At 44.7% G+C, this 16,761-nt stretch overlaps 1 protein-coding gene across 5 annotated transcripts in view; it reads left to right on the plus strand.

Annotated features, from left to right (window-relative positions):
* Positions 1–6,999, plus strand: part of KIAA0895 (KIAA0895 ortholog) — a 65,522-nt gene extending 58,523 nt beyond the window's left edge. For all 5 annotated transcript variants that reach the window (XM_045005516.1, XM_045005515.1, XM_045005517.1 and 2 more), the window contains one exon: positions 4,823–6,999. In XM_045005516.1, coding sequence (XP_044861451.1) covers positions 4,823–4,984 — 162 coding nt within the window. In that variant the 3' untranslated portion in view covers positions 4,985–6,999. The remainder of the gene's footprint in view (positions 1–4,822) is intronic.
* Positions 7,000–16,761: the final 9,762 nt, after the last annotated feature.

Below are 16,761 nucleotides of genomic sequence, written 5' to 3' on the forward strand. Positions count from 1 at the left end.
GTAGATGCAGGTCAGATAGAAATCTGACCTTTTGTAAGAAACAAAAATTCATTGTCCTGTGGAGGGAGGAGGTTGAAATTTGAAGGCAAGGTGCTGAAAAGGCGGTTTCATAGAGCGGCCCTGCCTTGAGCACTCTCCTGTGAGAGGCCACTGCATGACAGGTGTGCCTGCTTCAGTCTCCCTCCTTCGGAGTCCCCAGTAACTCCACACAAGCTTTCTTGACTCACTGATACCCTCCTGGGGGGCAGGATATTGCCAAAACATAGTTTCAAATCCATAACATGGTCCATTTCTCACAGCCAGTGTGTGTAGTCTGTAAAAATCCCACATCTTTGGGTCCGTCAACATAGCACATACCAAGCTCCAGCATCTTCACCACACCCAGGCTCCTCCTGGATCCTCTCCAGCCCTTTTACTAGGACAGCCATCCCAGCCCTGCCCGCTGAAGTGCAACCCTGCTCTTCCCAGGTGGGATCCCCCACAGCCTCTTTGCTGGGAGTTCATCCTCACATAGGGAACATCCCTAATACCCCCTGGGCCCTCAGCCCTCTGGCTTGGGAAGACCAGCCAGCAAACCCTTCTTGCTCCCCTGTCTTTAGCATTCCCCCAGGAACAACCTAAACTTCCTTCAGAGACCTCTCAGTCTCCTGGTCTCTGGCAGCTCTCACCTACTGATTTCCTGGCTCTCTCAGGGTTCGTCTACACGGCAGTAAAATAACTGCAGCATGGCCGTGGATAGGCTGGCTCAGCTGACTTGGGCTTGCTGGGCTCAGGCTGAGAGACTAAAAATTGCAGTGTAGATGTTCCGGCTTGGGTTGGATCCCAGGCTCTGAAGCCCCACAGAGGGGATGGGTCTCAGAACCCAGGCTCCTGTCCGAGCCTGAACGTCTACACTGCAGTTTTTAGCCCCACAGCCCAAGCTCTGTGAGCCTGAGCCAGTTGACCCAGGCTGTGAGACTTGGCGCTGCAGGTTTTTTATTGCGGCATAGCTGTTTTTTATTGCGGGCACCTCTCACCTGCTTCTTTCCTTACCGGAACCCTCTCAGGCCCAAGGCCTTCACCTAACTCATGTGGGAAGTAGCTGATGAACCACATGTGCACTGGACACCACTTCCTCTTAAAAGGAGCCAGTCAACTTGTGACATCTTGTAGGCCTCTAACCTCAGCCATCCTACCTTGTACACAGCAGTGCTCAGGGCCGTGTCCCCAGCGTGAAGGGAAAGATTCCATTCCCTGCCACTTTCCACATAGCTTCTCTGCACACAGACAGTTAACTTGAGCTAGGGTTTGGCTTTTAGATGTTTCTATCTATCTAGTCAGGCTGTAATGTAGATCTTCCCTTTTTGTGGTCCTCTTAAATAGTAAGTCTCCCATTTGACCAGGATTAGCCTGTGCTTGTTCTCTCTTTATCAGGATTTGTTTTTCCACTGTAGCTCAGAAGGCATATCTGTGCACAAACAGGTGCCTTTCCCAACCTGCTCTACAAACACAGTCTGCATGCTCTATGAAGTCCAATCTCACCCCTTTCCTGGAGTGTGGAGTTGTTAAGTAACAGCAACAGGATAACGTAAGAGCAGCTCCCCAGACGTGGCTGCTCCTAGTCTTCCTCCAGACTGCTCAGTCTAAACTCTCTTTCCACCCCACCCCCTTATGTATAGATGGATTAACAAGCCACCTGCCTCAGGGAGTCAGCAGAACTTTCTTTAACTCTTTTCCCAGTCTACTACATCACTGCCAGCCTGTTCCTCTGTGATTAAAGCTGGATCTTACAGAAGCTACATTTCTTTCCATCCCTGCAATAGCACATGGGAGAATTGTGGGAGTGGGAGAAATCTATGCAATATTACAAAGCTCTCTGGCCACCCTACCACATTTTGTAAAAACAAATGGTACGTACTGTATTTGTTCCTTATTTAAAAATGAAACAAAGAAGCTCTAGCTGAAATCCCTTGTTGCAGAAACATTTTCATTTCTGAGGTTGTTTTAATTTTACAAAGACAGTTTTATTTTAACTTAGTAACTGCACATGCTCGATGAGTAGGGCCCTACCAAATTCATAGCCATGAAAAACACGTCACAGACCATGAATCTGGTCTTCCCCTGTGAAATCTGATCTTTTGTGTACTTTTAACCTATACTATACAGATTTCAGGGGGGAGACCAGCATTTCTCAAATTGAGGGTCCTAACCCAATTTCTCCGCTGCCTTCAGAGCTGAGTGGCTGGAGAGCGGCAGCTGTTAGCCGGGCGCCCAGCTCTGAAGGCAGCGCACCGCCAGCAGCAGCACAGAAATAACGGTGGTAATACCATGCCACGCCACCCTTACTTCTGTGCTGCTGCCTTCAGAGCTGGGCGGCCAGAGAGCGGCAGCTGCTGACTGAGGGCTCAGCGCTGCAGGCAGCAGCACAGAAGTAAGGGCAGCAATACCATACTATGCCATCCTTACTTCTGTGCTGCCTTCAGAGCTGGGCTCCCGGCCAGCCGCGACCACTCTCTAGCTGCCCAGCTCTGAAGGCAGCACCACTGCCAGCAGAAGCACAAAAGCAAGGCTAGCAGTACTGCAATCCCCCCCCCCCCACTATACCCTTACAACCACCCCACAATTCCTTTTTGGGTCAGAACCCCTACAATTACAACACCGTGTCATTTCAGATTTAAATAGCTGAAATCGTGAAATTTACAATTTTTAAAAATCCTGTGACTGTGAAATTGACCAAAATGAACTGTGAATTTGGTAGGGCCCTATCGATTAGCAAAGAGAAGCAGGTAGTTGTGTAGGGTGAGATCTTTCAAAAGTGCTCATGAGAGCATTCCCCATCCCCATGCAGGAGCAGAGCAGGATTATAGCCTTGTACTTAAGAGACTTCTAGGGAAGAGGATCTGGCACAACACAGTCTCAGAGAAATGTGGTGTGCCAGTTAATAGAACCATCCATGCCTCAGGCCTGCCTGTGGAACAACAATGCAGGGGCAATCATGCTGGACATTGCCCCAATGGCTCTTGTAGCTAACACCCAAGCCAGCATCCCTCCACTCTTCTCCCTGCACGATTCAATCACAATGCTGCCAACTCTCACAATTTTATCATGAGTCTTGGGATATTTGGGGTTTTTCTTGAAGCCCCAGCTCCTGGAGTGTAGTAATTATGTGAGAATCTCAGCTGTCATTAAAAATTAACTATAGTCTGTATGGTAGCGGAGAAATGCTTGAAAATGATCCCCCTGCACTCTGAAGGCTCAGAAGGCTAAGAAAATAAACCCAAAATTTATTATTTTGTAACAATCTCATGATTGTTGAGACCTCACTCATTGTTTTGGAATGCTTAGATTGCCAATACTGCAATCATAATTTGTAACAAGTTACTTACTAATTGGGTTGCCACCTATGTAAGTTTTCCTAGTATCATTCCTTTTTGGAGATACTGATTTCCTAGGACAGCTAAGTACACCCTGCCAGCTGTCCAGTTGTATGGGCCCCAAATCATCCTGTATGTCCCAGATTTTTGTAACTCAGAAGTGGCAACTCTCGTACTAGAAAGACACATTTTTATTTTGCTCTGCACAAGCACAGATGAATTATTGGGGGTGAAACTAAAGCTTTGGAAGCTTGGGTCATGTTAGCACTGATAGTCTGGCTGCTTCCCCAAAACGTCTATGAACCATACAAGGACTCCTCCCATCCCTGCAGTCTCCATACATCCACAGAGCCTTTTCATTTCCCTTTCTAGTTTCCCAAACCTTGGCCATAACAGCCCCCCCTTCCCTCCTCAAATCTCCCATCGGGCCTGCCCCTCCCCTTGCATGGGAACATGCGTAAGAGCAAATTTTCCATCCCTTCCCCCCTCAGCTAAGAGGCCTGCAACAGCCCTGATCTTCCATGTGCGCAAGCTCATTCTGTCTTTCACATCTTGCTCACATGGTGGCTTCTGTCAGTGTCCCAATTACACTCTGCATCTCTGTCAGGAAAGCTCCAGAGCACATAAGGTTTGCAAGGAGAAATGAGCCCCAGTGTAAGAAACTGGATGTCTGCTGGTACATACAACAGGACTGTCAAAAAAGAAGAAAGGCCATCCTTGTGGATGGGAAGGAAATCAGTTTTTCCACACTAGTTCATTCATCCTTAACAGCCACCAATCCTGCTCCCTTTGACATTACTAAGACCTGGTCTACACTACAGAGTAAGTAGACTGTGTAAGCGTCTACACTACAATGTTCCTCCTGCTAATTTAACTTGCCCGCTACACTGACCTAACAGCTCCATCTTTGCTAGAGGCATAGCACAGGTCGATCTAGTTAAGTTGACGCAGTGTCCGTGTAGACACTGCATTACTTACATCATCTGCTGCTGCCTTTGACAGCTGTCAGCCCTGGTGCGGCAGGGCTCTGGCTGTCAGTGCCCACAAATGCCCCACTTAAGTTGGTGCAAGCGTTCCTGATGAGGACACGCACCGCCGACAGAAGGAGCATAATGCGGACACCAATGGTTGATTTAATTACTGTGGTGTCTGTACGTTGACCTAACTTAAGTTGTAGTGTAGACATGCCCTGAGAGTCTGTTCATTGACTTCAGTGGCAGCAGAACCAGGCCTCCTTTGAAAGGATGTAGTAATTCCCCGGGATCATGTTCTAATGCACACCTTACTGGACCATGCATAAAACCAGACTCTACTATCACCTCGAGAGAAGGATTCTGACAAGATGCTTTAAAACACCTTTGTCCTGGAATCCTTTTGTCACCTATGAGAGGGGAATGAAACTGTGTGTTTTAGACATGTCAATTTGCAAAATGGGTACAGCTTTGACTTAACCCCGTCTTCTCCTCTAGGTCTCTTACGAGGATGTGGATCGCTTGAAGGAATTTGCGGTGATCGAGAACATGAGAATACCACACTTCTTGCAGGACCATATCAGATACATGGAACATTTGGAAAAGATCATGGAGGTGAATGAGCTGACTGACCAAGAGCTCCAGGATCTCATAGTGTAACAGTCAGTCTCTTTTACCAGAAATCTGTTCTGTATGCAGCCGGTTATACAGAACTGGACTTCACCACAGCTTGCAAAACTAGAATGAATCAACTTTGGTTTTGTTTTCTGGCAAAAATCTAGACTATTTAGATTTGTTAATTTTTAAAAAAAAAAAGAAAAAATACAAACCTCAGACTATCGATTCAGGAATGTTTCTTTGAAAAAAAGTTTTGAGATTCTTTCCTCACTCCCATAGTATATATTGGTGGGGTTGTTTTTTTAAGGTTTTGTGCCTCTTCCAAATTAAATTATGGATTGAACATAGACACATCATTTAGGATTTCCCTTGTAACTGGTCAGTCCCATTGTCCCCTAAATGGTCTGTACACTGAGCAGGATCGTTTGAAATGTCTTGCTTTTATGATATGCTGCTTTTTATTCTTTCTAAAGTCTGCGTTTTGTAATTTTTCCCCTTGGCTCACTCGCATTGGCTTCATTTCTGGTCATGGCCTTCACGACAATCCCCCACAGCAGCAAAATTATGGAACTACTATAGACTATGCCACCATCTTCTTAACGCTACCCCATTGTATACTGCTTCCCTCCTTGTAAGATCACAATGCGCAGACATGCTCCCTTGCACAACAGCATTGTCGTTTGGACATGCGAGAAAGAGGTGATTTGCACACTTCACATTTCAAATAGCAGCAGTTAAGGTTGCTGTGTAAATGGCTGTGAACAGACTAGAAAGTTGCCCTCTTCCTCCCAAGAGGTGTTGTGCTGTTGCAGCATTGAATATATGCCTTTCACTGTCCTCCTCCTTGAGACCAGTACATGTTTCAAGAGGATGAGCTGCAGGAAAGGGCCTTTTTTTGCCCGTGAGGACTCATTTAGCATGTTTAGCAAATGGAACGTGTTAGTGGTTTGGAAGAAGGACTGGGATGAACTGAGTTTTCTGACTAATGTACGCAATGAATCCAGATAGGGGGCCATATTTCATTTCAAAAAGTAAAAGCACCCCTTCGCTCTAACGCCTGAACCCTGTGTGGGTTTGGTTACTTGGAGTGGTTTCGGCCCTAATGCTGCCAGGAGCTCTGCCCTCATGGAGCTCACTGCTGGATTGGGAACTTTAACGGGAGGGGACAACATTCACAAGTGCCCTATTCCAATATTCAAAGCAACTGAAGAGTTCTGGTACATCTGAAGCATCCTGAGCTCTGTTTTGAATGTGGGTGCCATACAAAACAAGTAGCGAAAGCACATAATTGTAGGATCATCTATTCAAACTAATAACTTAGGCAAGGCAAGAGGGTTGTTCACTGCAGAGACCACATTTTCTGAGTCCAGAGTATTAGGAAAGCACTAATAGTGGCTCCCTAGCACATGCTGAATCGAGCTTTGCACCTAAAGTATTGGGCTTACTTTAAATTCAGATCATTTTACCAAGGCTAAATGCAGCCATTAGGCCCTTGGGTTTCTGGAAGAGTCCCAGACTCACAACTCCTTCCCTTGTGCCTATGGGGAGTGGGGACAGGAGCACCGTACCGAAGCTGTGAAAATGGTTCAGCTTGCTTCCCTACCCCCACATGGGCTCAGCTCTGCTGGTCAGTGTGTTGTCGGATGGGGGGAAGAGAATTGGAGCCAAAGTTCCACTCCCCTGCTTTGCGGAGGGAATACTGGCCACAATCTTCCCCTCCTCCCATACAGCAGGCACTGCCTGCAATATGTGGCGCATTAATGCAGACAAACCATGGCGGCAGGGAGGTCTGACTCCCCGGCATGGCTGCATCTGGCTGAATGACAATCCAGCCTCTGGCATCGAGTTGTGTGGAACTTAGTGGCTTTTGATTAAGGAATGGAATAACTCCCAAAGCCTCTGACTTTACACCAAGTACGATGGTGTCCATTCCAGATTTAAAGTTTAAACAACACATTTTGTGACCAGTGCGAGGAAAAGAAATCTCACCTAGCATAGAGGTTTTTGAATAACCCATCAAACCAGCTGCCTTTAAAGTACTATTACACGCCTGTGCTGTGGTGGCTGCCTGCTTGAAAAAAAGAAAAGAAAAAGAAAAACATTTAAGCTGCTCCAGGAACTCAATGAGCAAATTTGCTGATCTGTTTTACAAAACATGGACCAAGAACACCTCACAGTAGTCTTAATTTTGTATTGTTTAACAGCTTCAAACTCTTTTAATCTCTGCATTCTAGTGGGTGAAACTTCCCCCCTGCACCCAAAATATCAGTCTTAACCTTGCCTGCCTAGCTTTGTTCAAAGCCCTTCAGGCGAACTGTGGAGCTGCTGTATGACTGCATCAACCTGGTGGAAATATTTGCACGGCAGTACCCAGTAATGCACCCAGACATTCAGAATGCGTTAGCTCAGCTATTTTGCTGCGAGCAGCAGAAGTGCAGATCAGACTTTTCACATGTCAAAGGTTGAATGTGAAGATTCCAGGTAAAATCCACCCTTGGGGGTAATTGGATTGAGGCCTGTGGAATTACACCAGGGATGAATTTGGCCCACTGTGTTGAAGCAGAGGTACATATGTCCCATTCTGAGTGAAAGGGCCATAAATTAGAGGTGAACTTTTCTTAACTGAAATAGCCCCTGCATTTCTCCGATCACTTCTGTAGTAAATACAAACATATGCTTAAGCAACCCAATATAGTCATGAGAATAGTCTTGAATATTATATTTACAATAATGGAGTCACTGGAAAACATTATGTTTATGTGTAATTATTGTTACAGAATATGATAGTTACCGCCCCTTCTCAACTGCCTGCTGATACTCCATTACTGCTCTGTGGGTTTGCTGATGTAAACTCCAGGGGCTTATTTTTCTTCTTTAAAAGACCTGGATTTATTTTCCCCACAGAAATTGCTCCCATTCCACTTCTACCATTCTCAATTATGCGAATAGGTGTACTCCAGTACAAGCTTAGATTCTGGAAGTGTCAGCATGATGTGTCAGCATAACAATTGTACTGTAGCAGGCACAAATGTCAACCTCTGTTTCTCAACACCAAGCTTGTCCTGCCGCCTTTGTAACAGTGTTTCAGATTTGTAATGGTAGTTTTGTAAACTTTTTGAAATTTTTATTGTGATGGATCTTGTTATTGTCATAGTATTGAAGTTCTGTAATAAAGTATGTGGATGATACTGCATAGAAACTCACATCAGAAAGTCTCACAATGTCTTTAATGTGAAAACAGACTTCTGAGCTTTAATAGGTTTGAGTTGCTGCTTGGTTTATGATTTATGCTTTTAATTGCTTAATTTTAGTTATTAAGTATACATTTTTTATATCAACACAAAGTCGCAACAACTTCTCACACAGTTCTTTCCCACCCACCTCACACAATCCTCGCTTCTACAAATTTTGCGTTGTTAAAATTACAGCTAGCCTAACTCTTGCTAACCAAAACTGTCTTGCATTAAAATCCCCTACAAATCCCTGTCAGTTCTTTCTCCGCTTCCACAATAATTAAGTTGAAAAGTGAAGAATATCACCAAAGTGTCCCACATGCCCTTCCTTCTCTCTCTCCCCCCTCCCCTTTCACACTCAGAGCCTGAGCACCATCAGAAAAGTCACACCTCTAACTTAAAATCACTTTTAAGGCCTTTAGATGCAAAAAAGTTGCAAATGTAAACACACAAGAGTTGTGGGTCTCACTGCCCTGTTAGCTCTAGAGCAGGGGTAGGCAACCTATGTCACGCGTGCCAAAGGCGGCATGCAAGCTGATTTTCAGTGGCACTTACACTGCCCAGGTCCTGGCCACCGGTCCAGGGGGCTCTGCATTCTAATTTAATTTTAAATAAAGCTTCTTAAACATTTTAAAAACCTTGTTTACTTTACATACAACAATAGTTTAGTTATATATTATAGACTTATAGAAAGATCTTCTGAAAATGTTAACGTATTACTGGCATGCGAAACCTTAAATCAGAGTGAATAAATGAAGACTCGGCACAGCACTTCTGAACGGTTACCAACCGCTGCAATAGAGCAAGTCAGATTTTTTTTTTAAACTGGGGACAATTTTGGCAAAAATGAGTTAAAAAAAGTTAAAGATTTTCCATGCAAAATTCTGACTTTTTGGCAAAATTTGAAACCCAAGAGTTTTTTGCCAAAACTTCAGTTGCAAAGTGCAGCCACTCTGTCTCACAGGAGTTGTAGTTGGGATTTCTCATACCTCTCTCTCCTCCTCTTCTCTATACTGTACTCTCATGAAATAGCAGCGTATACGTTACCAACTCTAATTCAGTGTGATAGAACATAGATGGTGGAATGTTTCCCATTTGCTCTCAGTACCAATCTGAAATTCATTAGACACACTCCAGTGGCAAATCTACAACAAGAACATATCTTAGATCTCTTTTACAGCATTTGAGTTGTGTTGGTGCAAGTCATCAGTTTGTAAAGCTTCCTAACCATCATTCTTAATTCACACAACAGATACATCACGGACAACAGCAGTGCAAACTTCTCCACACTGCAGCACCAATGTTGCTCTGGAGGGGCCATCTCTCAGGGTGTTTTCCATGTCCATTTGATCTGTGGCATTTCTGCCAAGAATGCCCAGAGGGTACCAGTATAGCCAAGTCCAGTGGATTTCAGGATGTGGACCTTGCTCACTGGAAACTAGACTGACCACAGGAATTGATTTTACATTGATCGCCACAAGTCACCCGATGATACTAATGTCTAGGTGCTTTACTCCTAGGGGCCCGAGCCAGTTTGGAACCAGTAATCTGCCAAATAAAGAGGAACTCCTTTCTTTCTAGACCTTCTCCCCTCCCCCATACTATTATATAGCTCTGGTTTGAAAGTGTGCTCCCCCACACCTCCCCTTAGAAATTTTCAACAAATATGAAAACGTAAATTTTCCACAGAAAAATTCAATTGATCACAAACAAAACATTTTGGCCAAAAATGGGAGTTGTAGCGCCTCATGGGAGTTGTTTGCTCCTCACGTCCTAGTCTCCTCCATGGCCAGGATCCCCAGTAAGACTGTAGGCTTGGTCTACATTCCCAATTTATGTCAGTATAACTACATTGCTTGGATTTTCTACACCCCTGAGTGGCAGTTATACCAACCTAACTCCCATTGTAGACAGCACTATGGTGACAAGAGAACTTCTCCTGTTGGCATAGTTATCACCTCTTGGGGAGGTGGATTAACTGCACACTTGAAGACATTACATACTAAGCACTACAGCAGCGCTGTAAGTGTAGACAAGCTCACAATCTCCCCATTTGGTGAGTGCCGGAGTCCCTGGTTGTGGTTCATTATGGGAGATGTAGTCCAGCTATGGATCCTGGCCAGTAAAAAAGAATGAAGGACACAAGGAGCAAACTACAACACCCATCAGGCACTACAATGTCGAAATTCTAAATATTTAGACAAAAAGCCCACCACAGACACTTTTCACCAAAAATTTCATTTACTTGACAACCCAGTTTTCTCTTGAAAAAACAGTTCTGATGGAAAATGTTTGACCAGCCCTAACATTAAACTAATTATTTTTGCAGGCAGCACTGTAGTCCCTCCCACCCCCTTTGTCAATGACAGAAACAGCTCTGGCTGTGCAAATAGCTTGTATGGAAAATGCCTTATAGAGGAAATAGCTTTTAGCTGGCTGGGGTCTTGGTTCAGTAGGAACTCTAACAGTAGTGTGCCCTCTACTGAATCGACACCATCCCCACTTTCTGGAACACGCAGGGTTTGCTTGGGGAGGTCGCCAAGCCAAGTATTGAGCTGCCCTAATCCTGTTCAGCTTGTGTAAGGGGACAGCAATCACAGAGCCAAGTGGTACAGGGGGACAGAGGGCAAGTTTAAAAATAAAAACAAAGGGCCTGAACCTCCACTCACATAAAATTGTGTCAATCAGGAGTAACTCAAATGAAGTCAGTGTGAAACTGGAGTATGTATGTGAGAGGAGAACAAGGTCCAAAGTGACATGAAGGAGGAAAGGCGTAAGGGGGCAGACTCTATCCCCCCACTAAGGAGCATTTACACCACACTGGACTCCTTAGAGCAGGAGTGGCCAACCCGAGCCTGAGAAGGAACCAGAATTTACCAATGTACATTGCCAAAGAGCCACAGTAATACGTCAGCAGCTCCGCATCAGTTCCCCGCCCTCCCCCCAGCTCCCAGCACCCCCCGCCCACCGGCAGCCCCACTGATCAGCGCCTCCCTCTCCCTGCACCTCCCGATCAGCAGTTTTGTGGCATGCAGGAGGCTGTGTGCGTGTGGGGGGGGTGGGGTGGAAAATGAGGGCACATCAGGCTCAGGGGAGGGAGGCAGGACCTGTAGCAGAGCCAAGGTTGAGCAGCAAGCACCCCCCGGCACATTGGAAAGTTAGCGCCTGTAGCTCCAGCCCTGGAATCGATGCCTATACAAGGAGCCGCATATTAACTTCTGAAGAGCCGCATGTGGCTCTGGAGCCACAGGTTGGCCACCCCTGCCTTAGAGGTTGTGGAAATGGCTCTTACGACAATACCACCAGTGGCAGGGGGGAAGGTGCACCGTGCACGGGCAGCAAAAGTGCATGCTAAGGGACTGGCTGGAGCACACCATGCTCCAAATGTTAATCGGCAGTGGAGCAGCTATAGCCCAAGTAAATCACAGGGATTGCTCATGCCCAGGGCTATGCTGGCCCCTCAAGCAGCACAGAATCTGGGAGGTGCAAAGATGTCTTCAAGAAAAATGCCTGGAAGAGCAAAATAAAAATAAGAAAGTTCCTCTAGCAAAAACAAAGGTCCCTGTAAGGTGTCTCCGTCTGAACACTTAAATACCAAGGCATCCAAGAATCACTAGTTACTTGTAAAAATCTTGCCCTTGATCCTAATCTAGACTGCTCTACAGGTTGGACCTGCTATAAGGAGAAGTTCATAGATTAGTAGCACTGCAAAAAACATACAAATAGTATCAATATTTTTAGGTCGAACGAAAGAGAATTGAAACATCACAACCACAGATTACAAAACACATTATAATATAAGGTGTCCACTTATTTAGCAATGTAAAGACAGTAAATACTCATTGCCACATATTTGGCATGATGCTGGATTAAGTGGATCACATCACAAGACTAAGTCAGTTCATCTCTTGCAAAAGATATTTGAAGGGTCATCATTAACAAGTTTAGGACTAGGGGGGAGAGAAGAGAAAGAAAGACAAAGGGGAATGTTTTAAATAAATAAATATAAAATGAGTTAATTGAACCAAGTTTGGTTCAGATTTAAATAGTCCCAGATGGTGCATTGTAGCATTGGGGGGAAAAAAAAAACAACTCACCATAATGGAAGACTGACACAAGTAGAAAAATATCTATTCGTATTTTGGGGTCACTAGGCAATTTTATGTACTATTATAGACTATATCTCAAAACGGTCTATATTAAATTAAGGCCTGCATGTGACTGACTATTGAATTTTAATGGCATGTTTATATTTAATATACAATATGTAAATCAAAAGAGATAGCCATGTAAAGTTATGCCTCCAGCTTTAATCCTATCTAAATTAATTCCTTATTGACATTGTTAAAATAACTATGTTCCCCATTTTTAATCATACAGACCTAAAAATAATGGGGAATGAAAATAGCAAGCAACATAATGAAGACTTGGAAAAAGGTCAAACATTTTGACAAGTGCACAGTGTCTATGGGATTCTCTTCCTCTTAAGACTATTTTGTCCCAAATGTCCAGGGGATCTGCAGGCTCTTCAAAGCATTTGGGATGAAAATACAGAGGTCCCTGGCACCATTGTGATGTTACAGTGAGAGAACAAGCCATCATAGGAATGCATGCAGGATCATGCTACATAAGGATCTGTCTGAATAGGAAAACACCAAGAAAAAGACAAGTGATGCAGGAAACGATGCTAGCGATTCAGCAGATGGCGCTCTTCTCCAAGTCAGTACTGTATCAATTCCCCAGCATGATACTGGGGACACTGTGGTGTTGGAGCGAGGTGCCATCTATCTGAGGAGACATAACTAAAGTCTGTCACTGGTGGTCATTTGTGATCCCTGTCACAAGATTAGGAATACTGCCCCAATGTCCTGGCCTGATTCCAATTCAGGTAATTCCACGCTGCCTGCTGTAGCCAAATTTCCACTAGTTAGGGCTATCAGATTTTCAAAGTGAATAATCAGGACACCTGTTACTGCTCAATCCCTGTGCTTCAATCTGCTCACTTTTTCTCTTCCCTCCCTTCCTTTCTCCCTGCTACCTGCCCATCACACCATGTGCTGCACTTGTTCATTCCCAATCTTTTGTCACCCCTGAAACATGCTCACTTCCATGCCCCTGCAGGATTGCTAATCCCCAGTATTCCAAAATTGAGCCAGACCCAAAACACATGAGACTGGCTTAAAATCACATTGGGGTTTGTGTGTTTTTAAATCACCCAGGGTTTTGCCCTGCCTTCTGATTCTGGAGCTTTTAGGAAGGAAGCTGTTCCAACCCCAGTATGTCTCTGATTCTTCAATGGACACACGCTGGCGGTGTTCAACCAGGAGTGCAATGACAGACACACCACATTCTCTGCCCTCACCCGTGGGAGTGGGGGGAGCTGTCATTCTGCCCCACTCCGTCCAACTCAGCTTCCATTCTCCTGCCCACTTCCCCCATCTCTCATTTCTTCCTCTCCTAGTCTCTGGTCCTGCCCCACCTGTTCTTTGCTAGTCTCACATTCTTCCCTTCTGCCATGGTCTCTTAAATTCATCTATTCCCCCTGCCCCTCCGTTGCAATCTCATCTCTTTCCATCCTCCCACTCTACACTCTATATTACCTTGAATCTATATCCTACCCCCAATCCTCATTTCTTGCCCTCAGTTCCACCTCCTCACCCCCCAACCCCTCACTACACTCTTTTCTCCCTGTCCCCAGTCTATCTTTCTGCCCTTCATTCATTTCCAGCCCTTCTTAAGTCTCCCTTCCCCCCCCACCTCCCCTTGCACTAGTCTCCTTCTCTGCTGCCAACAGTCATGAGAACAAGAATCACAGTGTCACTTTCTTCTACTGAACAAGGAACTTTGTTAGAAGACAGGAAATAGTATTGTCCTTAAAGCTGCACTTACAGTGTCACTGCAGAGCTTCTGCCTAGAACCTTCCTTAGGCTCCTCTGGCCTGCCTTCCTGCTACAGATTTAAAGACCTAGCATACCTATCCTCACATCCACCCTACATAGCTGGGAAACCCATTGGTAAAGTGCCTCTGTAGTGACACATTCAGGATGAATACCTGCTACTGCTGCCAGTAGAGGTTCGTGCTGATGACCCAAAAGTCAAGTATTCCAAAGTCAGGAAATACAACATTAAGGTTGCCCAGGCCACATCAGTTTGCCTCCCTCGTGCCTACGCATTATGGTAAGGTCTTAGTTAACATGATCACTTACTATTTTTGAGTGCTTGACTTTGCAACTGTAATGGTCTTTTAACACAGGCTATTTTTTGATGTAGTATATAGTAAGGTTGACAGTGACCAGAAAACGTTAGTTTTAAAGTTTCAGTACCGTGGAGGAGTTTGCACTAGCCATGCTTTCTTTACCTATTCTCTGCATAGAGAATTTCAATCTCTTGCACTGTCGTTCAAGTCCTATGAGATACATAGATCAAAAATATTTCATTTCAATCAAGGGGGAAATATACAAGTTGCCCACAAGAGTCTTAAAATCCATCGAGCTACTTATGATTTATTTAGTAAATGTTTGCAGCCCTCCCATATCCCCTACCCAGGTGATGGTCGGTATCAAACCTGAATCGGCTACATAGCAGTACATAGCATCAGTAGGCCAGTTCCATGGTCAAGCCTTGTGAAAGGACACTGAATCTGATGGTTTTTTCAGAGTGAAGATATGCTTGATTGATTAACATTAGATCTTTATCTAGGCATGATTCATCTCTAGCCACTGATCACTCAACCAGCTTGATAAAACCCATCTCTAGGACAGATTTACCCATTTAATCACTCTTTGGCATTCACTCTTTTAGGCTATATTGGCCTGAGAGACTTTCCAGGAAACATTTTGCCCAGAGACGGACCATTTAGAACCCTGTGTTGTTATATAAGTCACTGAAGTCATCTGACCAATTGATGTGTATTATACACTGTTGTATCAAGCAGGCAAGGTACTAACAAGCTTCAACAGGACTTTATTTACAGTGGAAACCCCTTTACCAAGCTGCTGCTGCACCCTCTGTAACTCTCACTCAGCCTCCTCAACTCCTCCCCCCTCCTTCCTATTTCTTGTCCTTTCAGACTCCCAACAGCCAGTGCTCCCAGTTCTAATAATTACAAGCAACAGCTAAACACCACATACACACTCCTAATTGTACAAGCTGGTAACCAGTACACAACACATGTTGTTGATACACAGCATAGGCCAGATCCTGAAGTCAACAGGACAAGGCAGCTGAAGAAATCAAGGAGAATTTAATCCTGTGTGTTCTAAGATGTCTGTCAATTCGGGTATGTGGTGGGAGGAAGGAAATGAAGAGAGAAATGATACTACAGAGAACTAAACACCTCAATAATTAGTCTTGTCTAGTGAAATTCTTCTTAACTGTGATCCAAAGCTGGGTATAAACTAGGTTCACAAAACAATAGACACACCCTAAAGTGGAACCAAAAGGAAAATACTAGTGTCTATCACACAGCAAACTTGACTACAAAAGATAGTCAGACAACTTTACTGGGCCCCTATCTAAAAGGTTGGTGGCAGATAGAATCAACTGAGGTGAATAGCTCTGAGCTATAGCTATCCACATACCTTCACTCTAGGTGGGTCATTTTCATAGCTGCCTAAAAAAAATCTTGCTTTCATTTGTTCAGTTAAAAGTGAACAAAGACGTTGAGAATCTTGGTCTCACCAATACATGGATTGTGTTTTCTGAGGATGGAAGAAAACTGTAGACCAACTTTAGCTCTTACTCTGTATTTAGACTGGTGTCACTAATTCCATTCACTTTCAGTGGAGTCACTTGTGATCTCACTTGCTGGTGTAAATGCAGAGTGGCTCCAACGGAGCTACTCTAGCTTGACATATATAGTAAGCAGCCTTGTTGGTTTTCACAACTTGCTCTGAGAATAGTGCCTCCTTTGAAAGGGTAAAATGCAGAGTCATATGAGCTGCTCACTTGGAAAGTACAGCATCTCAGACACTAACTGAATTAAAGTGTGTGGTTATAATGATTAAGTAGTGATAGGCTCCAACCAAACCCAGATCCACAAAACGCCACCAAAGGCTGGATGGGTTCAGAATCTACAACTGGCTCCAGATCTGAATGTCTTACCTGACCTGTGTGTCCCTAAGAGCTCAAACACTCCCCCTTCCCCCTCCATAGCTAAACATCCTGAATAGGTGTTGGGGGGGGGGGTGTCAAAATCCAGATCTTTATTCAAGTTTGTAGCTTGGACCTATCTGTATAATCAAATGGCTTGTAAAGATGGCACCATGTTCCAGCCCCTCTCTGCACTGGCTGAATCCCATCTGCTTAGTTTGCTGACGGGCCCAAGTTTGTGTTACTGTCAGCACTGCGGAGCCAACGTGGCTATGGAAAGGTGAGCTACTTTTGCATCTGCCTTAGGGGCACACACACAAAAATTGTCTGCTACGTTTTTGCTTCTCTCCTCTGAGTTGCTGGTTAAGATGAATGCAACAGGAAGGATCACAGTGTGAGTTGGAGACAATTGGCTGCATTTGCAGGGTTTAGTTTGGCTTGGAAGCGGAGCAAACACGATGGAAACGCTATCGAGAGGAGAACTACATGAGAGCA

This window comes from Mauremys mutica, chromosome 2, assembly GCF_020497125.1.
Source record: "Mauremys mutica isolate MM-2020 ecotype Southern chromosome 2, ASM2049712v1, whole genome shotgun sequence".
Taxonomy (NCBI): domain Eukaryota; kingdom Metazoa; phylum Chordata; order Testudines; family Geoemydidae; genus Mauremys; species Mauremys mutica.